Here is a 24,096-nt window from a genome sequence, read left to right as displayed (position 1 = left end):
CTGAGGCGGGAGAATCACTTGAACCTGGGAGGCGGAGGTTGCAGTGAGCAGAGATTGTGCCACTTTACTCCAGCCTGGGTGGCAGAGCAAGACTCTGTCTCAAAAAAAAAAACAACAACAAAAAAAAAAACCAACTAAAAAACAAAGTACCATTATATAGTCCTACTAGCAATGTATGAGGGTTCCAGTTTCTCAACATCCTTGACAACACTTGTTGCTAGCTGTCTTTTTTATTTTAGCCATTCTAGTGGGTAGCATCTCATTGTGGTTCAATTTGCATGTTTTGGGTGGCTAATGATGTTGAGCATCTTTCCACATGCTTCTTGGCCATTTGTGTATCCTCTTTGGAAATGTCTGTTCACATCCTTACCAATTTTTAAAATTGGGTCATGTATCCTTTTATCATTGAGTTGTAAGAGTTCTTTCTATATTCTAGCTTCAAGTCCCTTGTCAGACAAATGATTGCAAATATTTTCTCCCGTTCTGTTAAGTTTTTTTTTTCTCTCTATTGATTGTGCACTTTGAAGCACAAAAGCCTAATATTGATGAGGTCCAACTTACCTGTTTTTTCTTTTGTTGCTTATACTTTTGGTACAATATCTAAGAATCCATTGCCAAATCCAAAGTCACAAAGATGTACTCCTATCTTTTCTGCTAAGAGTTTTATATTTTAACTCTTACATTAAGGTCTAGGGACTATTTTAAGTTAATTTTATTTATGATATAAGGAAGGGGTCCAACTTCATTCTTTTACATGTAGATATCCAGTTGTCTCAAAACTTTGTTGAAAAGACTATTCTTTTCCTATTAATAGTCTTGTCACTCTGGTCAAAAATCAGTTTATTGTAAATGTAAGTGGTCAAAAATTAATTGACTGTGATGTAAGGATGTATTTGTGGTCCATCAATCACATTTCATTGACTATATGTCACATTTCATTGACTATATGTCTGTGCATATTCCACTGTCTTGTTTATGGAAACTTTGTAGTAAGTTTTGAAAATGGTGTGATTACTCCAACTTTGTTCTTCTTTTACAAGATAGTTTTGGCTATTCGGCATTCCTTGAATTTTCCTGTGGGATTTTTAGCTTTGTAAATTTTCCCAAAGGACCTTATATTGAATCTGCAGGTGAATAAGGGGAGTACTGCCATCTTAATAATATTAAGTCTTTCGATCCATGAACGTGGAATGTCTTTACATTTTTCTAGGTTTCTTTCATTTCTTTTAATATTTTATAGTTTTCAGAGTGTAAGTCTTACACCTCTTTTGTTAAGTTATTCCAAAGTGTTTTATCCTTTTTCATACTATTATAAATGGAATTATTTTCTTAATTTTATTTTTTATTTTTTTGAGACAGAATCTTGCTCTGTTGCTCAGGCTGAAGTGCAGTGGTGCAATCTCGGCCTACGGCAACCTCCGCCTCCCAGGTTCAAGCAATTCTTCTGCCTCAGCCTCCTGATTAGCTGGGATTACAGGTGTGCAGCACCACGCCTGACAAATTTTTGTATTTGTAGTAGAGATGAGGTTTCTCCATGTTGGCCAGACTAGTCTCAAACTCCTGACCTCAGGTGATCTACCCGCCTCAGCCTCCCAAAGTGATGGGATTACAGATGTGAGCCACTGTGCCTGGTCTAAATTTTATTTTTGGATTGCCTATTGTTAGTAGGCAACACAATAGGCACAATTGTAGGCAACACAATAGAAACACAATTGATTTTTATATATTAATTATATCTTGCAACCTTGCTGAGCTCATTTAGTACTTCTAGTAGGTGTTTTTTTTTTTTTTTTTTGTGGACTCCTTAAAATTTTCTATATAAAAGATCTAAATTTAATGTTTTATTTGAGAAGAAAGAATTGCAATTTGGGGCGTATATGCGTGCCAGGTAGTCTTTGAATGTCTGAAGAACAAGGAGAAGGTTAGAAGTTTTATTAAAAGGAGAAATGTTACATACTGCTCTTTGAGAAATTCATTGGCACTTACAGTAAGGGTTTGGGGAGCTGGCAAGCTTCCATTGATGAGGGATGGCAGAGGGCAAAATTAGTCCCAGAGTTTCAGCAAATTATCTCAGAAGCTGCAGATAAAACTGGTTTCAGGTTACAACAAGCAGTTCCAGCAGTCAGGCTGCTTTCATTTGGATATTTTAACAGCTTTAATGTCTCTACTAACATTCCTCCAAACATTCTCTCATTATGTTCATGTTTTCCTTTAAATCTTTGGACATGTTTATAATAACTGCTTTGAAATCCTATGCTTATTTCAACGTCTCTTTCATTTCTGGTAGTGTTTCTTATTAACTGATTTTTTTCTCCCCTTTGGTTATGAAGGAAATTTTCCTGCTTCTTCCCATGTCCACCATTTTTTAAAAAAATTGTATTCTACACATTGTGGATGCTGTGTTTTTGTGCTTCTTGGTTTTATTCTGTTCTCTTAAGGAAGATTGAGTTTTATTTTGGCATTCAGTTAAATTACTCCTAAATCAGCTTGTTTTTAAGCTTGTTAAAGTGGGTCTGGAGTTGTCCTTATTGTCTCATAACCCTTTAAAAAAAAATCAGTAGAGATGGAGCCTTGCTCTCTTGACCAGGCTAGTCTCAAACTCCTGGCCTCAAGTGATCATCCCATCTTGGCCTCCCAAAGTGCTGGGATTACAGATGTGAACCACTGCGCCCAGACCTCTAATAACCTTTTCTTAAGGTATAACCTCTCTGGGATTGAATTTAATGCCATGGGCAATCAATAAGAACTCTCCAGTTTTGCTAGTTTAGAACTCGAATAACTTCTAGCACAGTGTGACCTCCAAAATCTCCATTCAGCTCACAGCTTTCTGGTAGTTATTCTTTGCCAGACTTCAAAAAGTTACGAATTTTGCCATGTTTGGAAGTGGAGGTCCACTGCCACTTAATTTTTGAATCATATGTATGGCACTTGAGAACGATATATACTATATTAGATGAAAAGTGGAACAAAGAGAAATAGATAATTTATATCATTCTTGTTCGAATCAACATTTGTATAAATTCAACCTGATTAAGCTGATTTAAAAAAACATTCATTTTTGCTTTATTTTTGTCGTTGGGTAGAGGAATAGGTAGAGAAATATGTTTGATGGATGAAATACTTAGTAGTAACATTGGAGAACAGATTTTTTCTTAACCCCACTATCCGGTGAAGAAGGATGACAGTATAATGGCAAAAACTTTTAAGATAGGAAAAAACAGTATACTTCATTGCCTTTTCTGTAATAAATCTATGTACTATATAGAGTATGTTGTAAATTAGCTATTTTGTAAGTCTAAATTTGAAAATAAAATCTTAACTGAATTGCTAATTGGTACAATAATAGTTATATTGCATGGTTGATTGTTTTAACCTTTTTCTAAATTATAAAAGTTCAGTTCAATTTAATTTTGCCATATACCTTTAAACACACTCTTACTGAAAATTGTGGTTTTAAAGAGCATATATTGGACTAGGAGAGTGTGTTGTACTTTTGGTTTAAGCAATAATTTTACCTAAATGAGAAGAGTTAATTAACTGTGTTCTCTATTATTTCAGAATGCTGAAGCTTGGAACAATTTATCAACTTCCTATATCCGATTAAAACAAAAGTAAGTACATCAGACAAATATGAAGAAATTTGCTTCCCAAATAAATGAATGAGATTTTCTACAACTGAACATTGTTTCAATGTTTCTCCTTGTTTTACCTTTCTCGCCCATGTATATGAAATAGAATAACTTAAGTAGAATAACTTAATTCAAACTAAATTAACTTGAATTCTAAATATACAGTTTATTTCTTAAAAACATTTCGTATGTAATAAAGTAAGAAATGTTACTTGAAATCTTTATTTAGTACTGAAGTTTTACATTCTACATTTTATTACATGATAAAAGCAAACATATGTTTAGTTGGTCAACTCAGTTGACAGTTATTTTTATTCATTGCTTGCTTTGTACTAGATATTATTGAGAAATATAAATAAATATGAACCAATGTCTTTAGGGAATGTAGGTTTAAAAAATAAAATACCATGCCATCTTATTTAAAAAATTGATCAGTATATAAGCTATCTGTGGCAAATACCAAGTGAGAATACAAAGAGGGCTAAAATAATCATACATGATATTTGTAGCACACTTATTATGTGCAAGCCACTCATTTAGTCTTGTGAGGATCAAAGAAGAGAGAAACCATGTCATCCTGGATCAGAAATGCTTCTGAGAGAATGTTGGACTCAAGCAGAAATTTGAAGGATGGATAGAAGGGACAGAGGGGAGCCTCTTAGGCAAGAGAAATGATGTGACCAAATGCAGAATGACAGGAATGAATGTAGTATTTTAGGAGATAGGAAGCTATGAAGTAATGTGAAATATACGGTGAGAGATAAGATTAGAAAGGTAGGTTGAAGTAAAATTGCTGCATCTTCTGATTATTTGACCAATGAGTTGAGACTGTCCTGCTGAGAATAGGAAGCCAGAGATTTCAGTGTGGTAATCTCATGAAGAAAGAAGCTTTTGGGGAAGATTTATCTGGTGGCAGTATGTGAGGCCGACTAGAGGGAACTGGAGGCTGGGAAACCCGTTAGGACACAGCTGTTGTAACAATTCAGGCATGAGATAACTAGAGTGGAAAAAGAAGGGGCAGATGCCAAACTCTTTATAAAGGAGAAAACCAACTAACTGGGCTTATTGACTGGCTACGAAAAGCGAAGGAGAGGGAGGAGACAGGGACTGCTGTTGCCAGAACTCTAATAAATTAAAGGATGGATATATTTTCATTTTTATTTGGCCTTACTTTGAAACTTAATTTAATTTTTCTTGGTGGAATTACAAGATAATTTCTGAAGACATCATTAAATCCATGTTACGTAGAGATCATGAAATGCTGCCTCTGCTCTTGGATGACATAAATAAAGTCTATCTGTTCTACCATTCTCTTCAGAAGATAATATTATGTTCTTGATTGCAACTGATAGTGCTAAAACTCTCTGGAGACCTTTTTGGTTTAAAGCAACAGGCTCGGAAGTCCCTGTCATAGTTGTAGAATGATCTCAGTGAGTTTTTCTGGCAACCCGGATAAGTTTGTACGTAGTGAAGCTCTTGATAACTTGTCTTCCAGCCCAATCATGTTAGGAATTCTGCTTTCTCTCTTAGGGGTTCTTGCATATTGTTTCTCTACTTTCTTACCTCTTGCAGCTCCACAAATAGGTTTTTGTGCAAAGGTGGAGTTGTAAGGTCTGAGATAAATCATTTCTTTATTCTTTCCTGTTTACTCTTTTCTTTCTTTGCTAAGGCTCCAGACAAAGCTAATGGGATTGTTACTTCTGAGGTAATTATTAATACTTCTCTCAGAAGATCCTATTCATGCCTTAAAATGGCCCATTAAACTTTCTTTTATCCTTTTGTGGTCACAAGATTCTTCACTAAAGTGCTCTCTTTGCTGTTTCATCTGATTCCCCTCGATACCATGTTCCTATCAGTCCCATGTAAAAATATCTATCTTCGGATGTAATTTTAACGGTGCAGTATCTCTACTATAGAGGGGTTTTGATAAGTGAATCCTGAAATGAAGCACCTTACAAAGAAGCTATATTTACCAAAAAGGAAAAAAGGATTCATGGAACAATTTTGAGGCTAGGAAATTATGATTAGGGGGATCATAAGGGAGGACATATAGGAAAAAGGATAATCCTCATGGCGTGGATTTTTACTTGTTGAGTTCACCCCCAACCCCTGTGGATGGGAGAGCTGGCGAGTCTTCGTCCAACACTGTTGGAGGCAGTTGTTATTAGATGGAGGTGGTGATGTGGTACAGTAGAGAAAGGAAAAAAAGAAAAAAATATTCTATGGAAACAATTTATGACTGAAATTGAAGACATGTTTCCTTTCTTTTTGAGTTCTCTTGTATTTTTACAAGAAGGAATCCCTTAGATAGTTCTCTTAGAGTCAATAGACGGTAAACACTGTTAACCGTTGTGTATCTAAAAATGTTTCATTTTGCATTTACTCTTGAGTGGTAAGTTTAGCTGATGATAAAATTTTGGCTGACAGTTATTTTCACTCAGCACTTTAAAAGTAATATTCTTTTGTCTTCTGTTGTCTTACTGCTGATGAAATATCTGTCGTCACTTCTTTGTAGATTTTAGGAATATCTTTCCTAAATTTCACACAATATTTCTAGGTGTTCATTTATCTTTACTTATAATGCTCAGTATGTGAAATACACTTTTGATCATAGAATTTATGTTCAAAAATTTTTTTGAAATTTTTTCATTTCTGGAAAATTCTCTGCTTTTATCTTTTGATATCCTGCCATGCTCTGCATTTGTTTACTGTAAAATCTCTATCAGATGTATGTTTGAGTCTTACCTCTCATTCTTTCCTCTGTCTCTTTCCAGCTTTTATTTTATAATTTGAATTCTGTGTAAACTCCTTACTATTATCTTCCAATGCATCAGTTTCTCCTTGACTATGTGTATTCTAGTTTTTGTTAGCTATTGAGGGTTTTATTTTTGTTTTTTGTTTTTTGAGACAGAGTCTCACTCTGTTGCCCAGGCTGGAGTGCAGTGGCACGATCTCAGCTCACTGCAACCTCCGCCTCCCAGGTTCAAGCGACTCTCCTGCCTCAGCCTCCCAAGTAGCTGGGACTACAGGCATGTGCCACTATGTCCAGCTAATTTTTGTATTTTTAGTAGAGACAGGGTTTCATCATGTTGGTCAGGATGGTCTTGATCTTCTGACCTTGTGATCCACCCTCCTTAGCCTCCCAAAGTGCTGGGATTACAGTTGTGAGCCACTGTGCCTGACCTGTTGTTGTTTTATTGCCTCTTTCAATACTGAAATTTCCAGTTAGTTTTTGTTCACATCTCCTTGTTCTTATTTCATTTCTCCCTGTTTTTGTTTCACAATTTTCTGTTCCTTTTCAATGTAAATTATTTCTTTGTCTCTTTCAGTATTCTAAACAAATTTATTTAAAGACTTGACAAATTGTTACTTAAACAATTAAGAAAAACTTTTTTTCACTCCTCCCTCTCCCCCTTAAAATCATTTTTTTTTTTTTTTTAACATGGAGTCTTGCTCTGTTGCCCAGGCTTGAGTGCAGGGGTGTGATCTTGGCTCACTGCAACCACGGCTTCCCAGGTTCAAGTGATTCTTGTGCCTCAGCCTCCTGAGTAGCTGGGATTACAGGCATGTGCCACCATGCCCAGCTGCTGTTTTTGTTTCTTTGTTTTTGTATTTTTTTATTAGAGATGGGGTTACCCTCTGATGGCCAGGCTGATCTCGAACTCCTGACCTCAGGTGATCCACCCACCTAAGCCACTCAAAAAGTGCTGGGATTATAGATGTGAGCCACCATGCCTGGCCACCTTAAAATTTTATCTTTAGTAAATTTATGTCCTGTTGATTAGTTTTGTTGACTGAGGTTTTTTCTCACAGGGTGTAGAATTTTGGTTTGCAGCATTGTGGTTGCAGATTCATCAGGAGTGTGTTGTTTTGTTTTGACTTCCTTGCCTCTGATCCCTCCACTACTGTCTGCACCTTTTGTCTTACAGGTTTGCAATTGTACTTGCTTGGCCACTCTGACTCCAGATTTGGAACTTGAGTGTGCCTTCTCCTGAGGTGATACTGGGATTGATACCTAGTTTTAAAATAATATCCTTGTTACCAGTAAATAGATTAGGAAAGGAGTATCTCTGTATGTATGCTACATATGCCATAGGGTCTGTCACTGAATTTTGTAGGGAAGTTTGAGTTGGTTTTGTGTTGTTTGGGTCTCTAATTCTGTTTGTTTATATGAACGAATAAGGACTGACAGTCCACATTAGCATTTTATACATTTAGCTATGCTTTATTCTAATAAAAAAAAGAGTTCATTATTGCTCTCTTTAAAATTTGACCTTCAATAGAGTAAAAGCTTTTAGAACTTTACAAGAAGCTCTCAAGTGTAACTATGAACACTGGCAGATTTGGGAAAACTACATCCTCACCAGCACTGACGTTGGGGAATTTTCAGAAGCCATTAAAGCTTATCACCGGCTCTTGGACTTACGTGACAAATACAAAGATGTTCAGGTAAGATATTCATATTCCGTTATTTCAGTTTGTGTTTGATACTAATCCTTGATCATATGGTATAAATTATTTCCTTGAATATGCACAGGAAAATTTTGTTAAACACTTGTAACATATGAAAAGGACATTTTTTTCTAGTCAAATATGCTTCATGATATATAGAATTCTGCTATTCTAATGTCAAATTTGTTTTTACAGTCATAAACTGAATATTACTGTGACTCAGTTATGAAAATCTGATCTGTGGGTTACATATATAGTCACTTTGCAGAAACTAAGTAAAACACTGTGTTACTTAGTACTTTGGGTATCTCAGTGTATTCTCTGACTTGTGGTAGCTGGAATAAATCCTATACTCATTTGTTCATTCATTTAACAAGCATTTACTGCATACCGTCAGATGGTATGAACAATGTAGAGAGGATGGCTAACATTTTCTTTGCAATGTTTCGTGAGATGGTGCTGTATTTGGTGGAATAAAGTTATCCCTCCAGAAAGTATGGGAGATTCAAAGCTGTTGTGTCATCCAAAAGATTAAATAAAAAAGACCTTTTTGGTTTAATTGTAGTTGAAGACAATATGCTGTTTTCAGTGTAAAGTGATACTCTAAGATCATGCCACTGCACTCCAGCCTGGGTGACAGAGCAAAACTCTGTCTCTAAATAAATAAATAAATAAATAAATAAATAAACAAAACTGAATGGAATGATAGCCAAGTGAATGGAGAGATAGCAGAGTTTTACATCCCTAGAAAGGGTAGGGGCTCTAGTGAATCTGTTTGCATAGTCCCCTGACAGTCAGTAGTTGTCCTGTTAACACTGCTGAAATTTTCCATTGAGATAATTCTTCCTTTTCTACACTTAGCACCTTGGCAAAGGGCACTGATGAGACTCTGAACAGATCTCAGTATATTGTGACTGCTGAAGATAGTGCATATCTCTTGTTTACTGCAAATGTGATTTTTAAGATCTTTCTTTACTAGGAAAGATTTCTGAAACCTGTTCCTAAAATCTCAAGGAGAATGTGAATTATTTATATTGGTAGTATATTCCATCTTTCAGTTGAAAGAAATTCTGTTGTTTTCTTTCATATTAAAAAAAATGTACATGAAACATTCAAATCCAACACTCCTCATTTAGACATGGCTGCTGGCTCAATTCCAGCATTCTTTAGAATCACACACTGTCAGAGCAAAAAGGGACCTTAGAAGTCCTCTAGGGCCAGGCTGAATAAGTTTACACACCAAGTCAGAAAGGAGTATGAAGCTCCCCTCCTTCCTGATAAGCTAGACAGGGGGCTTCTTCAAGCTGTCAGTCTGCTTTTCTATCCTCTTGGTATTGCTGCTGATAACTTGGCTGTGTCATCTCTTTCTTAATTGTCTTAGAATTGGCTTCCTTAGTCAGTCTGATCCTGTTAATCTGTCCTGTGCCTCTATTTTCTAACTAATCTGCTTGTCTTTCTGTTGTGAGTGGGATTTCCCCTCTAAATCTATACTTTAACCCCAGTAATCTCCTTCATATCTGCTAAGGATTAGTAACAACTGGCTCACCAGGTTGGCTTTTTGGATCTTGAGAAAATCCCGGTCATCCTTTCATGCTTGGCACCAGTAGGAGTTGTTTTATATAAAGTACCCAAATACTCTCTCCTCCAATAAGAGACAGACTTACTATATGTATGCATGAAAGGAAGTGGCTTTTCTATTTGCTCTTTTATTCTCCTTCGCTTCCCAAGGCACATAGAGCAGGTCAAAGTGGTGTGTGGTAAAATAACAATAATTAATATTTACTGAGGGCTTGCTGTGTATCTGAAACTATCCTAAGCACTTCACATGTATTAGCTCATTTAATTCTCACCACAGCTGTGGGGGATAGGATTATACTGTCATAAGCTATGTCTAACTCTGGATGGATGGATGGATCTCCCCACCCGCTTGTTTTAAGGAAATTAAAAATATCAGACAAAATGACTGTTCAAAGATTGTTTGGAAAAGCTGTTACTTGTACATCATAGAGTTATAAAGTCATCAAGATAATGCTGATTTTAGTTAACTTAGATGAATTAAGTATGGCAAATCTTGCTAACTCATGTATTCTAAAAGAAAGGCAAGAAAAAGCGAAGCAGAAGCAGTTACAATAGCTGAAAAGGTATTGAAAAATTTTACTTAAATTTCTCTTTTCTTACCACCCCTATCACCCCAAGATTAGGAGTATCTTTCTCTCTCAGGATGAAAAAGCATTCTTGCTAATGTTTAGATGATACTTCTGTATTTGAGTATCTGTAAATGTGTAGGGAGAGAGGTGATATTTAGAATAATCTATTGGTAGTAACAGTGGTATTATAGATACCAAAGGATAGAATTTTGGTAAAAATAACCTGAGTATGTAGACAGTTGATTCTGATAAAACTTTCAGTTGTGATTTGCCCTGTTGGATGCCAAATCAAAATCATTGGAATTTTAAGAACATTTGCTTAGAAATCTTTCAGCCAGCTGGGCACAGTGGCTTCTACCTGTAATCCCAGCATTTTGGGAGGCCAAGGCGGGAAAATTACTTGAGCCCAGGGGTTTGAGACCAGCCTGCACAGCATTGTGAAACCCTTTCTCTACAAAAAAAATACAAAAAAAATTCAGCTGGGCTTGTAATATGTACCTGTAGCTACTCGGGAGGCTGAGGTGGGAGGATCCCTTGAGGCTGGAGAGGTTGAAGCTGCAGTGAGCCATGATCACACCACTGTACTCCAGCCTGGGTGACAGAGCAAGACCCTGTCTCCAAAAAAAAAAAAAAAAAAAAGAAGTCTTTCAGGAGCCTTCCCTAAGAAAGAATAAAAGGACCCAAAACGCATAGAGATGCATTTGAGCATTTTTCAGAAAAGAAAAAAAAAATCTAAAAAAAAATATAGCTATATTTTCCTAGTATGAATTCAGATAACGTGATTTAACTTTTATCTGAAATAGATTTTTTCAAACATATTTTAGTGGTCATAGTCTTAGCTTCTTACTCCTGTAATCATGGGGAATTTTCAATATAGCAAAATTGTGTTCTGGTTCCAAATGTAATATGTTCTAATCCTGTACCTGTTTTTTTCTATTTTATGGATGTGGATTATTGCCATTAAATTTTTTTCGTGTGTGTGTGTGTGTGTGTGTGTATAAATTCGTGTTTATTTTAATACAGACATAGGGTAAATTAGCCTCAAATTTTTCTGTTTTTTCCTCACTATTTGTAATTGAAGAATGAGTGGATATACTACCTTTATCATTTTCTTTCTTTTTTATCCATTTTATAATTTTATTAATAATATTTTAATTGGCAAACTCTAATTGTACACATTTATGGAGTACCATGTGATGTTTTCATATGTGTATGCAATGTGGAATGATTAGATCAGGCTAATTAACATACCCATCACCTTGTTTAGCTATCTTTTTATGGTGACATATTTGACATTTTACTCAGGTATTTTGAAATATACATTATCATTGACTGTAGTCACTGTGCTGTGCAGAAGATCTCAAACTTAATCCTCTGTCTGAAACTTTGTATCCTTTCTCCAACAATTCCCCATTTCCTCCCCACCCCACCTCCACCCCACCCTGACGCTAGTGACCATCATTCCTTTCTGTATAGTTTGTTATTAGTATTATAGATATGCTACTGATGTTTGTATGTTGATTTTGTATCTGAATTTATTTCATCAGTTCTAACAGTTTTTACATGGACTCTTTAGGGTTTTCACTAAGATCATATTGTCAGCAAATAGAGACAATTTTGCTTAGTCCTTACCTATTAGAATATCTCTTATTTCTTTTTTCTTGCCTAATTGCTCTGTCTAGGACTTCCAGTACTATGTTGAAAAAAACCTTTGTCCTAATTTTGATTAATGTATAGTTTGGTAAAACCCAGGAATGCTTTTCTATAATAGCACTTATTTGTATTTATTCCTAGATTATACATATTTTTATTCATCTGTCATAAAACTGATTTTCATGTTCCTACATAATTAGTTCCTGTTCAGTTTTCCAGTTTTTGACTATTATAAATAATGTCATGAATATCCTTGCAGCCATACTTCTTTCCCCAAGGTAAATTCTGATGTTGATTTGTTGGGATATTTTTCCTTTTCTTCCTTTTTTCTTTTTCTGGATACCTTGGGCAACATTTTGGGAAAATAATTTAAGTATTGCATTATTGACATTCATTTGCTGTTTATATGTGGAAGAGGAAGGAAAGGGGATTAAAATATATTGAGTACTTACTATGTTTCTGCCACTTAACACAGGTTGTCTTTTATTGGGCATACAGTATGTGAGGTGGATACTGAATACTCCTCATTTTATAGTTGATTAATATGAAACCCAGAGAGCTTATATAACTTGAGCAGTCATTTGGCTAGTAGGAACCGAAGACAGAAATCACAGGTAGGCATGTCTTATTTTTTTCTTTTTCACGCCTTGAAGTCTGTGGGGGAAGATTTATGTCAAAAGCACATTTTCCCATCATATTAATGTGCTTGTGAACTATATCTAACAAAGATTTTTAAAAATTCAGACATAATATGCAGATAATAAGCCAGGCATGGTGGCATGTGCCTACAGCCCCAGCTACTTGTGAGGCTACAGCAGGAGGATTGCTTAAGCCCAGGAGTTTGAGGTTTCAGTGAGCTATGATCGTGCCACCACACTCCAGCCTGGGCAACAGAGCGAAACCCCATCTCAAAAAAATATGAAATAAAATAACAAAATAAAAAAATAATTTGCAGATAATTTTAACTACTATGTATTCTTATGTAATCACCACCCCAAACAGTTATGGAACATTTTCATTACTACAGAAAGTTCTCTTACATGCATTTCCAGTCAGTTGAAACACCACCTCTTTCCCCCATGAGGCAACTACTTTCTGATTTCCGTCTCCACAGTTCAGTTTTGCTTTTTCTTGAATACCATGTAGATAGAATCATACAGTATGTATTCTTGCATATTGAGGTTGTCCTTTGTGTGTATTTTTATTTGATGCTTTCTTTGGGGACAGGAGAAGATGGTATTGATGTGCAGTGGGGCAAGTTGCCAATGAAATTGAAGTCCTGGGACACTTGCTGGCTGTGCATTACCTGAAAGTAAAGAGAAGAGGAGAGAATGGATATATGTTATACAAATTATAGCTTTGGAAAATAGGTATTCTCCCCATTTAACTGTTGAGGTACCTGAGGCTCAGCACAGTGCATTAATAAGGTTGATTTCTTATAGCTAGTGCGTAGTAAAGCTAAGGCTTGACATCTGGCGTATTTAACCTAAAGCCCTTTCCACAGTCTAAGAACTGTTTTTTGTTTTGTTTTGTTTTTTGGGTTTTTTTCTGAAGGACTGAAAAAGACAATGCTAAACTGCCTATCTCTCTCTCTGATAACCGAGGTTTGGGGAAGCCAAAGGTCAGGGTTATCAGACCAGGAAACAGAACAAGTACTTAGAGAGCTCCAAGTGGAGCAGGGAGCTAGCCAAGCAGCGGAGGTGGGAAATTGCTTCATTCTTGGCCTGGAGCCCTGCTGGTAGTTTTTGTAATGGGTTAAGGCAGTCCTGTTCCTTCCTGCTTTGAGGACCTCCAGGATTCAAAGGGCCAGTGCCTTGCACTTTAGGCCAAGACTTTGATGAGACTAGCCCAAGGAAGTCAAGGTTAGTGTTGGGAAACGAATAGTTAATACATTTCTCTTTGTGGAGATTCTTCTACATTTATGTTGGAATTGCCGCTCCTCTATGTGAGAGGCCTTCAACTCTCTTCACAGGCTAGTGTTAGTTTCCCAGTCATTCTCTGCTTGCTGTATTCCCTAAGTGTGTTTCCTGATGGAGGTGAGAAATAGAATTGGGACAGAGAATGAAACATAAGTTCTACTATTACGTAAATAAAATCAAGATGTGGGTAAGGGATTTAAAGGCCATTATATGAACTCAGTGGCATGGTATTGGTTTGGGTGGGATATGAGGGCTATAGAGCTGTTTATACTGATTAAAATGAAATCTGTCACATACAAAGAATCCTCAATGAGATTATCAGCAGATTTCTCATCATAAACTTTGGAGGCCAGCAGGCAGTGGACTGATATATTCAAAATGCTAAAAGAGAAAAACTGTCAATCAAGAATCCTTTATCTGGCAAAACTGCCTTTCAAAAGTGAGGGAGAAATTAAGGCATTCCCAGATAAACAAAAGTTAAGGAAGTTCATTACCACTAGAACTGCCCTGCAAGAAATGCTCAAGGGGGTCCTGCAGGGTGAAAAGAAAGAACACTAGACAATAACTCAAAGCTGGATAAAGAAATAAAAATCTCAATAAAGATAAATATGCGAACAATTATAAAAGCTAATATTATCGTAACAATGTTTGTTGTTGTTGTTGTTGTTGTTTGAGATGGAGTCTCGCCCTGTCGCCCAGGCTGGAGTGCAATGGCGTGATCTCGGCTCACTGCAACCTCTGCTTCCTGGGTTCAAGTGATTCTCCTGCCTCAGCCTCCTGAGTAGCTAGGATTATAGATGCCTGCCACCACGCCCGGCTAATTTTTGTATTTTTAGTAGAGACGGGGTTTCACCATGTTGGCCAGGCTGGTCTTGAACTCCTGACCTCAGGTGATCCATCCATGTCGGCCTCCCAAAGTACTGGGATTACAGGCGTGAGCCACCATACCCGGCCTGTTACAATGTTTTTTTTAACTGTACTCTTTGTTTTCCACATGATTTAAGAGACTAATACTTTAAAAATTAAACAGCTATTAGTCTGCAAGCTAGTAGTATTGTAACTTTGGTTTGTAGATACATATTTTGCTTTCTATATAATTTAAGAGACTAATGCATTAAATATATCAGTGTATGTTTTGGGGCACACCATTTATAAAAATGTAATTTTGTGACATCAACAACCAAAAGGGGTGAGTATGGCTCTGTTAGAGAAGCAGAGATTTTGTATGTTAATGAATTTTATAATAGACATATATAAAACATTCTACCCAACAACAGCGTACGTATTCTTCCCAAGTGCACATGGGACATTATCTAGGAGAGACAATATAATAGATCGCAAATTAAGTCTCAGTAGATTCAAAAAGATAGATGTCATGGAAAGTATCTTTGACTACCCCAGGATGAAATTACAAATCAATAACAGAAGTAAAACTAGAAAATTCACAAAATTATGGAAAATAAACAACACACTCTTCATCAATGGATCAAAAAAGAAATCACAAGAGAAATTAGAAAATACTTAGAGATGAATGAAAATGAAAATACAGCATACCAAAACTTGTAGGATACAGCGAAAGCATTGCTAAGGAAGAAATTTGTAACTCTAAATGCTTACCTTAAAACACAAGAAATATTTCAAGTCAATAAGTTAACTTTACAACTTAAAAAGCAAACTAAACCCAAGGCTAGCAGAAGGAAGAAAATAAAGGTTAGAATAGAGATAAATGAAATAGAAAGTAGAGAAATAATAAAGAAAAATCAATGAAACTAAAAATTAGGTCTTTGAAAAGATTAATAAAATGGACAAACCTTTAGATAGATGGACTAAGAAAGAAAAAAGAAGATTCGGATTACTGAAATCAGAAATGAAAATGGGGACATTACTACTGATTCTACAGAAATAAAGAGATTATAAGAGAATATTGTGAACAAGTATATGTCAACAAAGTAGATAACCTAGATGAAATAGACAAATTCCTAGAAACACAAAACCTACCAAGACGAAATCATAAAGAAATAAGAAATCTGAATAGTTGTATAACTAGTAAGGAGACAGAATCAGGAATCAAAAATCTCTCAACAAAGAAAAGCCCTGGACCTGATGGATTCACTGGTAAATTGTATTAAACATTTAAAGAAGTCACAACAATCTTTCTCAAACTTTTCCAAAAATTTGAAGGGGAAGGAACACCTCTCGGCTCATGCTATGAGACCAGCATTACCCTGATACCAAAGCCAGACAAAGACACTACAAGAAAAAAAAAAAACACAGACCAAAATCTCTTATGAACATTGATTCAAAAACCCTTAACAAAATACTAGCAAATTGATTCACTAGCATATTAAAAGGATTATACACTATGACCAAGTGGGCTCTATTCCTGGAATTTGAGGATGATTCAACATATGAAATAGATCAATGTAATATACTACATTAACAGAATGAGGGGGAAAAAATCTCACCTGATTATCTCAATTAATGTTGAAAAAGCATTTGAAAAAATTCAGCACACATTCCTGATTTAAAAAACACTCAACAAGCTAGGAATAGAAGGAAGCAGCCTCGACATAATAAAAGCCAGATATGAAAAACCCACAGCAAACATCATACTTAATGGTGAAAGACTGAAAGCTTTTCTTTTTTATTTATTTATTTTTTTTGAGACAAAGTCTTGCTCTGTCGCCTAGACTGGAGTGCAGTGGCACAATCTCCGCTCACTGCAACCTCCACCTCCCAGGCTCAAGCGATTCTCCTGTCAGTCTCCCAAGTAGCTGGGACTACGGGCACGTGCCACCATGCCCGGCTAATTTTTGTATTATTATCATTATTTTTAGTAGAGATGGGGTCTCACCATGTTGGCCAGGCTGGTCTTGAACTCCTGATCTTAGGTGATCTGCCCACCTCGACCTTCCAGAGTGCTGGGATTATAGGCGTAGCCATCGCTCCCAGCCTGAAAGCTTCTTTTCTAAGATCGGAAACAATGCAAGGATGCTTGCTTTCACTTCTGTTCATCACAGCACTGGAGGTTCAAGGCAGAGCAATTATACAAGAAAAAGAAGTAAAAGACATCCAAATTGGTAAGAAATAAAATTATCTGTTTGCAGATGATGTGATCTTGTATGTAGAAAATGCTAAAGATTCCACGAAAAAGCTCTTAGAACTAATAAATTAATTCAGCATAGTAGCAGGATGCAAAGTCAGCACACAAAAATCAGCTGCATTTCTGTACACTAACAGTGAGCAATCCCAAAAGGAAATTATGAAAACAATCCCATTTACAATAGCATAAAAAATACTTTGGAATTAAGTTAACTAAGGAAGTAAAAATCTTGGAGCACAAAAACTAGAAAACATGATGAAAGAGATTAAAGAAGATATAAATAAATGGAAACACATCTCATGTTCATAGATTGAAAGACTTAACGTTGTCAATACTACTCAAAGTGATGTCTGGATTTCAGTGCAGAGACTGCACTAAAAAAATAAAGAGGAGACTCAAATTACTGAAATCAGAAATGAAAATGGGGGCATTACTACTGATTCTACAGAAATAAAAAGATTATAAGAGAGTATTGTGAACAAGTGTATGCCAACAAAGTGGATAACTTAGATGAAATAGACAAATTCCTAGAAACTCAAAACCTACCAAGACTAAATCATGAAGAAATAGGAAATCTGAATGGATTGGTTTTTCTCAGAAATAGAAAAATCTATCCTAAAATTCAAATGGAATCTCAAGAGACCCTGGATGGCCCAAACAACTTTTAAAAAGAACAACAAAGCTAGAGGACTCATGCTTCCTGATTTCAAAACTTACCACAAAACTGTAGTAGTCAAAACTGTGGTACTGGCATAAAGACAGACATGTAGACCAATAGAATTGAACTAAGAGCCCAGAAATCTGTGTATATGGTCAAATGATTTTTTTTTCTTTTTTTAAGAGACATTGTCTCGGCTGGGCACGGTGGCTCATGCCTGTAATCCCAGCACTTTGGGAGGATGAGGCAGGCAGATCACCTGAGGTCAGGACTTGGAGACCAGCCTGGCCAACATGGTGAAACCCCATCTCTACAAAAAAAATACAAAAATTAGCTGGGCATGGTGGTGCACGCCTGTGGTCCCAGCTACTGGGGAGGCTGAGGCAGGAGAATTGTTTGAACCTGGGAGGCAGAGGTTGCAGTGAGCTGAGATTGTGCCACTGCATTTCATCCTGGGAGACAGAGTGAGACTCTGTCTCAAAAAAAAAAAAAAAAAAAAAAGACAGTGTCTCACGCTGTCGAACAGGCTGGAGTGCAGTGGCATGATCATAGCTTACTGCCACTGCAGCTTTGAACTCCTGGGCTCATAGCTTACTGCCACTGCAGCTTTGAACTCCTGGGCTCAAGCAGCCCTCTTGCCTCAGCTTCCTAAGTAACTAGGACCACAGGAGCATGCCACCACATCTAACTAAATTTTTTTTTTCCTGTGGAGACAGCGTTTTGCTATGTTGCCAAGGTTGGTCTCCATCCCCTGGGCTCAAGCAGCCTGCCCACCTCTGCCTCCCAAAGTGCTGGAATTACAGGCATGAGCTTCTGCGCCTGATTCAAATGATTTTTGACAAGGGTGCCAAGACCATTCAATGGGGAAATTTCAACAAATTGTCCTGGGAAAACTGCATATCCACATGCAAAAGAATAAAGTTGGACCCTTACCTAACACTGTATACACATGCTAACTCAAAATGAATCAAATACTTAAATTTAAGAGCTACAACTATAAAACTCTTAAAAGTAAACATAGGGCAAGAACTTTATAATGGTAGATTTGGCAATGATTTCTTGGATATGACACCAAAAGCACAGGCAATAAAAAGAAAAAACAGACAAATTGGACTTTGTGAAAATTTAAAAATTTTGTGCACCAAAAGCAGTATCAATGGAGTAAAAAGGCAACTCACAGAATGGAAGAAAATATTTGCAAGTAATATATCTGATAAGGGAATAATATCCAGAATATATAGAGGACTCCTAAAATTCAACAACAACAAAACCCCCCAAACAGCCCAATTAAAAAATGTGCAAAGGAGTTGAATAGACATTTCTCCAGAGAAGATAAACAAATGAACAATAAGCATATGAAAAGATGCTCAGCACCACTAATCATTAAGGAAATGCAAATCAAATGAGATACCACCTTACACCCACTAGGATGGCTACTAGCAAAAAATAAAAAATAAAAAAAAAAATAGAAAATAGGCCAGGTGCGGTGGCTCACACCTGTAATCCCAGCACTTTCGGAGGCAGAGGCAGGCAGATCATGAGGTCAGGAGATTGAGACCATCCTGGCTAACACGGTGAAACCTCGTCTCTACTAAAAATACAGAAAATTAGTGGTGGCGGGCGCCTGTAGTCCCAGCTATTTGGGAGGCTGAGGCAGGAGAATGGAGTGGACCCAGGAGGTGGAGCTTGCAGTGAGCCAAGATGGCGCCACTGCACTCCAGCCTGGGCAACAGAGCGCAACTCCATCTCAAAAAAAAAAGAAAATGGCTGGACGTGGTGGCTCACGCCTGTAATCCCAGCAATTTGGGAGGCTGAGGCGGGCGGATCACGAGGTCAGGAGGTTGAGACCATCCTGGCTAACATGGTGAAACCCTGTCTCTACTAAAAATACAACAAAAATTAGCTAGGCGTGGTGGTGTGCGCCTGTGGTCCCAGCTACTGGGGAGGCTGAGGCAGGAGAATGGTGTGAACCTGGGAGGTGGAGCTTGCAGTGAGCCAAGATTGCGCCACTGCACTCCAGCCTGGGCGACAGAGCGAGACTCCATCTCAAAAAAAAAAAAAAAAAAAGAAAAAGAAAATAATAAGTGTTGACAAGGACATGGAGAAATTGGAATCCTTGTGCGCTGTTGGTGGGAATGTGAAACAGTACAGCTGCTGTGGAAAACAGTACGGTAGTTGCTTTAAAAATCAAAAATGGAATTACCATATGGTCCAGCACTTTTACTTCTGGGTATATACCCCAAAGAATTTAAAGCAGGATCTCAAAGAGAAATGTGTATACTTACATTCATAGCAGTGTTATTCACAATAGCTAAAACGTGGAAGCAAACCAAATTTCCATGAATGGATACACAAAATGTGGTATGTACATACAATGGAATATTAGTCTTAGGAAGGAAATTGTGACATATGCTACAAAATGGATGAACCTGGAGGAGGAGGTGTATGTTAAGTGAAGTAAACCAGTCACAAAAAGACAAATACTGTATGATTCCACTTATATGAAGTACTTAGAGTAGTCAAAATCATAGACACAGAAAGTAGAATGGTCATTGGGGCTGAAGAGAGGAGGAATGAAGAGTTATGGTTTAATGGAGTAGAGTTTCAGTTTTACAAGGTGAAATAGTTCTGGAGATGGATGCTGGTGATGGTTGTACAACATTATGAATGTATTTAATACTGATGAATTGTACATTTAAAAGTGGTTAAGATTCTAAATTGTATGTATATTTTACTAAAATGAGAAAGAATAGAGGAAAAAAATCTCTCTAAGCATCCAGGTCTAAAAAGTTTATCAGATTAGTTTATGATACAACAAACAAACTCCAGATAGACTAAATCTATGCTAAATATTTTTTAATCTCATAGTTAAATTAGGAATAGGGAATAGAAGTAGATGCTGATAAAAGTTCTTGAACTCTGAAGCAGTAAAAGAAAGCTGGAAGGAATTTTTATGATCACATTAAAAAAATATGTGACAAGATATTTGTAACAAATAAGAAAGATAAAAAGCTAATAATATACTTATTATATAAAGAGTTAACATCTGCTGCAGGAATGAAATGGAACAGAATAGAGAATTCAGAAACAGATTCAAGTAGGAATGAGAATTTAGTACGTAATAATGATGGCATTTTAAATCTGTGGTATAAAAATAGGATATTTACTATGTATTGAAATAGCTGGCCAAACATTTAGGACCAAAAGCTTGAAACCAAAATAAATTCAGTTAAATAAAATATTTAAATTGGAATTTCTTGAGAAGCAAGATGTGTTGTAGGGAAGAGCACGTACTCTGGAGTTAGGCAGCCCATTTCTGCCAGTCACTGGCTGCGTCGCCTTGGGCAAGTTACTTAACCACTTTGTGCCTCAGTTTCATGAAATAGGGATGATAGCGATACCTGCCTAGTAGGATTCTTGTGAGGATTAAATGAGTTAATAGACTATTAAGAGGAGTAAATGAGTTAATATATGTAAAGGGCTGGGAACAGTACCTGGCAGATACATACAAGTGCTGTTTTTTGTTTTTGTTTTTTTTGAGACAGTCTCTCCCTGTCACCCAGGCTGGAGTGCAATGGCATGATCTCAGCTCACTGCAACCTCCACCTCCCAGGTTCAAGTGATTCTCCTGCCTCAGCCTCTTAAGTAGCTGGCCAGGCATGCTACCATGCCTGGCTAATTTTTTGTATTTTTAGTAGAGATGGGGTTTCACCATGTTGGCCAGGCTGGTCTCAAACTCCTGACCCCATGATCTGCCCGCCTTGGCCTCTCAAAGTGCTGGGATTACAGGCGTGAGCCACTGTACCTGATCCTTTATTTTTATTGTATTTTTATCATTTTTTTTTGAGACAGAGTGTCGCTCTGTCACCCAGGCTGGAGTGCAGTGGCACAATCTGCTCTCTGCAACCTTTGCCACCTGGGTTCAAGCGATTCTCCTGCCTCAGCCTCCCAGGTGGCTAGGATTACAGGCATGTGCCACTATGCCCAGCTAATTTTTGTATTTTTTTAGTAGAGATGGGGTTTCACCATGTTGGCCAGGATGATCTCGAACTCCTGACCTCAAGTGATCCACCTGCCTTGGCCTCCCAAAGTGCTGGGATTACAGGCGTGAGTCACCGTGCCTGGTCACAAGTACTGTTTAAATGTAGCTGCTCTCATCATCATTGTCATCATTGAAAATGTGACACCGTAAAAGCACTAAAAGAAAGTATGGCAAATATTTTTATTCACTTAGTGATGAAAAAAACATCTTTTACCATGACAAAAAGCCATACTTCTAAGGAAAAGATCAAGAGATTTGATATTTAAAACTTACTCACGTGCAAAAATAAGGACTTCTGGCCAGTGAGTGGGGTCCTGTAGGTCACTAGTCATAGTAAGGGTAGGCTGTGACAGTGACGTTCATATGTTTATTGCTTTCTGAACTAAAACCAGAAAATGATTTCCAGAAGCCAGGAGAGTGCCCTCGGAAGAGTTTTTCTCAGTGTTTTAACTGTCTTAGTCTTTCTGCTTAAAAATGCAGTGTTAGTTTTCTAGGGCTACAATAACAAATTACCACAAACTTGCTGCCTTAAAACAACAGAAGTTTGTTCTCCCCACTGAGTTCCAGAGACCAGAAGTCAGGTTCAAAATCAAGGTGTTGACTTGGCCATGTTCCTCTGCAGATGCTAGGGAATAGTCTTTCTGCACCTCTTCCAGCTTCTTGTGGCTCCTGGCGTTCCTCGGCTGTGGCAGCCTAACTCCAATCACTGCTTCCATTTTCACCTCCTCTCTTCTGTGTGTTCCCTTCTTCTGAGGAAGAAGTCATTGGAATTAGGCCAACCCTAGTCCAGAATGACACCTCATCTTAACTAGTTACATTGCAAAGACCCTATTTCAGGTCAGATTCTGAGGTTCTGGGTGCACATGAATTTTGGGGGAATGTTATTCAGCCCACCACAGCTTTTGTGTGCTATATTTCAGGAAGAAAACAGCTGTAGCAGTAGGATTGGGAATAGCGGTGTTCATGAAGAGGGGAGTAGATCCAATACCTCACTGGGAGCTGTTAGTGGTAGCAGAGGTGACAGGCACAGAGTTACACCAAGGGAAGACCAGAAAGACCTCAACCACTCCTATGAAAGTCTTGCCTTTAGTGAACACCACCAGAGATTTGAACATCTGGAAGTGACAAAAGAGCTGATGAGACTAGGAAGGGAGTTGATGGAAAACTAATAACACTTTTCAAAAGAGACAGAAACTTAGTCATATACAATATTGGGAGATAAGACTGGAATCCCAGGTCATGTGGGACAAATTAGGATTTGTGAGAAGTTTCTGTTTTTAGTCTTCAGCAGATTATGACATTCCCTGACATACCCTGAAAGAATTTGTGTATATGGATATATGCATATTCTAGAAAGAGGTTGGAAAACTCTCATTAGATCCGCAAGGGTGTCCAGAACCCTAAGGAAAAAAAAAACAGAGATTAAAGAATTATCTTTGGAGTAGACTGTTAGATTTAGTTTTCAGATGAAAAGGCAAGTGGGCCTTTCCTTATAAACATCATGGATTAAAATTTACCCTTATAACTTGTTACAGTACAAAGGGGAAAATATCACTAAATGCATTTATTTAGTTTTTTAAAGTTACCAATTTTTTAAACTTTTTAAAAGTTACCTAGTTTTTAAAAGTTTTTAAAAGTTACCTAGTTTTTAAAAGTTACCAATGTTTTAAACTATGTATAAATAATTTTTAAAACTTACTTTTCTTCTATCATTACCCCCATTTCTCTGGTGCTCTTTTTGTAGTCAATGCCTCAAGACAGGCATCTCTCCACATTAATTCTGCTTCCTCTCCTCATTCTCTTTGGAACTTACGCCATTGCAGTTTTATCTCCCCTAGTCCACTTAGAGTGCTGTTGTCAAGTTCTGGCTTGCCACATCCAGTGGACAGTTGCTGGTTCTCAGGTTTCCAGCAATGTTAAACACCATTGCTTTCTCCTTTCTTCTCTGTTGGCTTCCAGAATTCCACACTTCTTATCATACCAGCTGCTGCATCCTAATCTTCTTTGCAGACTCATCCTCATCTTCCTTTCTCTGTGAGAACAACCCCAAGTTCAGTCCTCACATTATTTTTCTTCCCTATATATATTGCTACCCAAGGGGGCTCATCTATTCCCTTGGTTTTCTTCTCACCTTCCTGAGAATACATATTATAAAAACAAGTTACAAGATTTTCTGCACATGACCCTTTAACTCTTTTTCACATAGGCTGTTCAATTTGTTTATTTTATCATGGTTGTACTTTTGGAAGTCTTAATTTTTTTCCTGTTGGCTCATATTTCCCTGGGGTATTGTCTGTTCAACTGGTAATATGTACTTGATGGGAGGGGCTAAAGCCCAGGACCTAACTTGTGACCTTCCTGGTGAGGCTGGGCCATAGGGGGAGCTCACCCGTTGGATACATTTTGCCACTGCCACCTCCCACCACCACCAAGTGGCCTGGTTCCTCAGGAAACCTCCCTTACCTTCACTAGACATTGCTCTTTTCCAATGCC

The 24,096-nt window shown here is 37.3% G+C and overlaps 1 protein-coding gene across 2 annotated transcripts in view; it reads left to right on the top strand.

Annotated features, from left to right (window-relative positions):
• The window catches only part of TTC27 (tetratricopeptide repeat domain 27), a 197,649-nt gene that overhangs the window by 155,911 nt on the left and 17,642 nt on the right, over positions 1 to 24,096 (top strand). For both annotated transcript variants that reach the window (XM_054475625.1, XM_063648844.1), the window contains 2 exons: positions 3,559 to 3,611; positions 7,913 to 8,078. In XM_054475625.1, coding sequence (XP_054331600.1) covers positions 3,559 to 3,611; positions 7,913 to 8,078 — 219 coding nt within the window. The remainder of the gene's footprint in view (positions 1 to 3,558; positions 3,612 to 7,912; positions 8,079 to 24,096) is intronic.

The sequence above is a fragment of the Pongo pygmaeus genome, chromosome 12 (genome assembly GCF_028885625.2).
Source record: "Pongo pygmaeus isolate AG05252 chromosome 12, NHGRI_mPonPyg2-v2.0_pri, whole genome shotgun sequence".
Classification (NCBI taxonomy): Eukaryota; Metazoa; Chordata; class Mammalia; order Primates; family Hominidae; genus Pongo; species Pongo pygmaeus.
The sequence above is the reverse complement of the archived record's forward strand: the minus strand, read 5'-3'. Positions and strand labels throughout refer to the sequence as shown.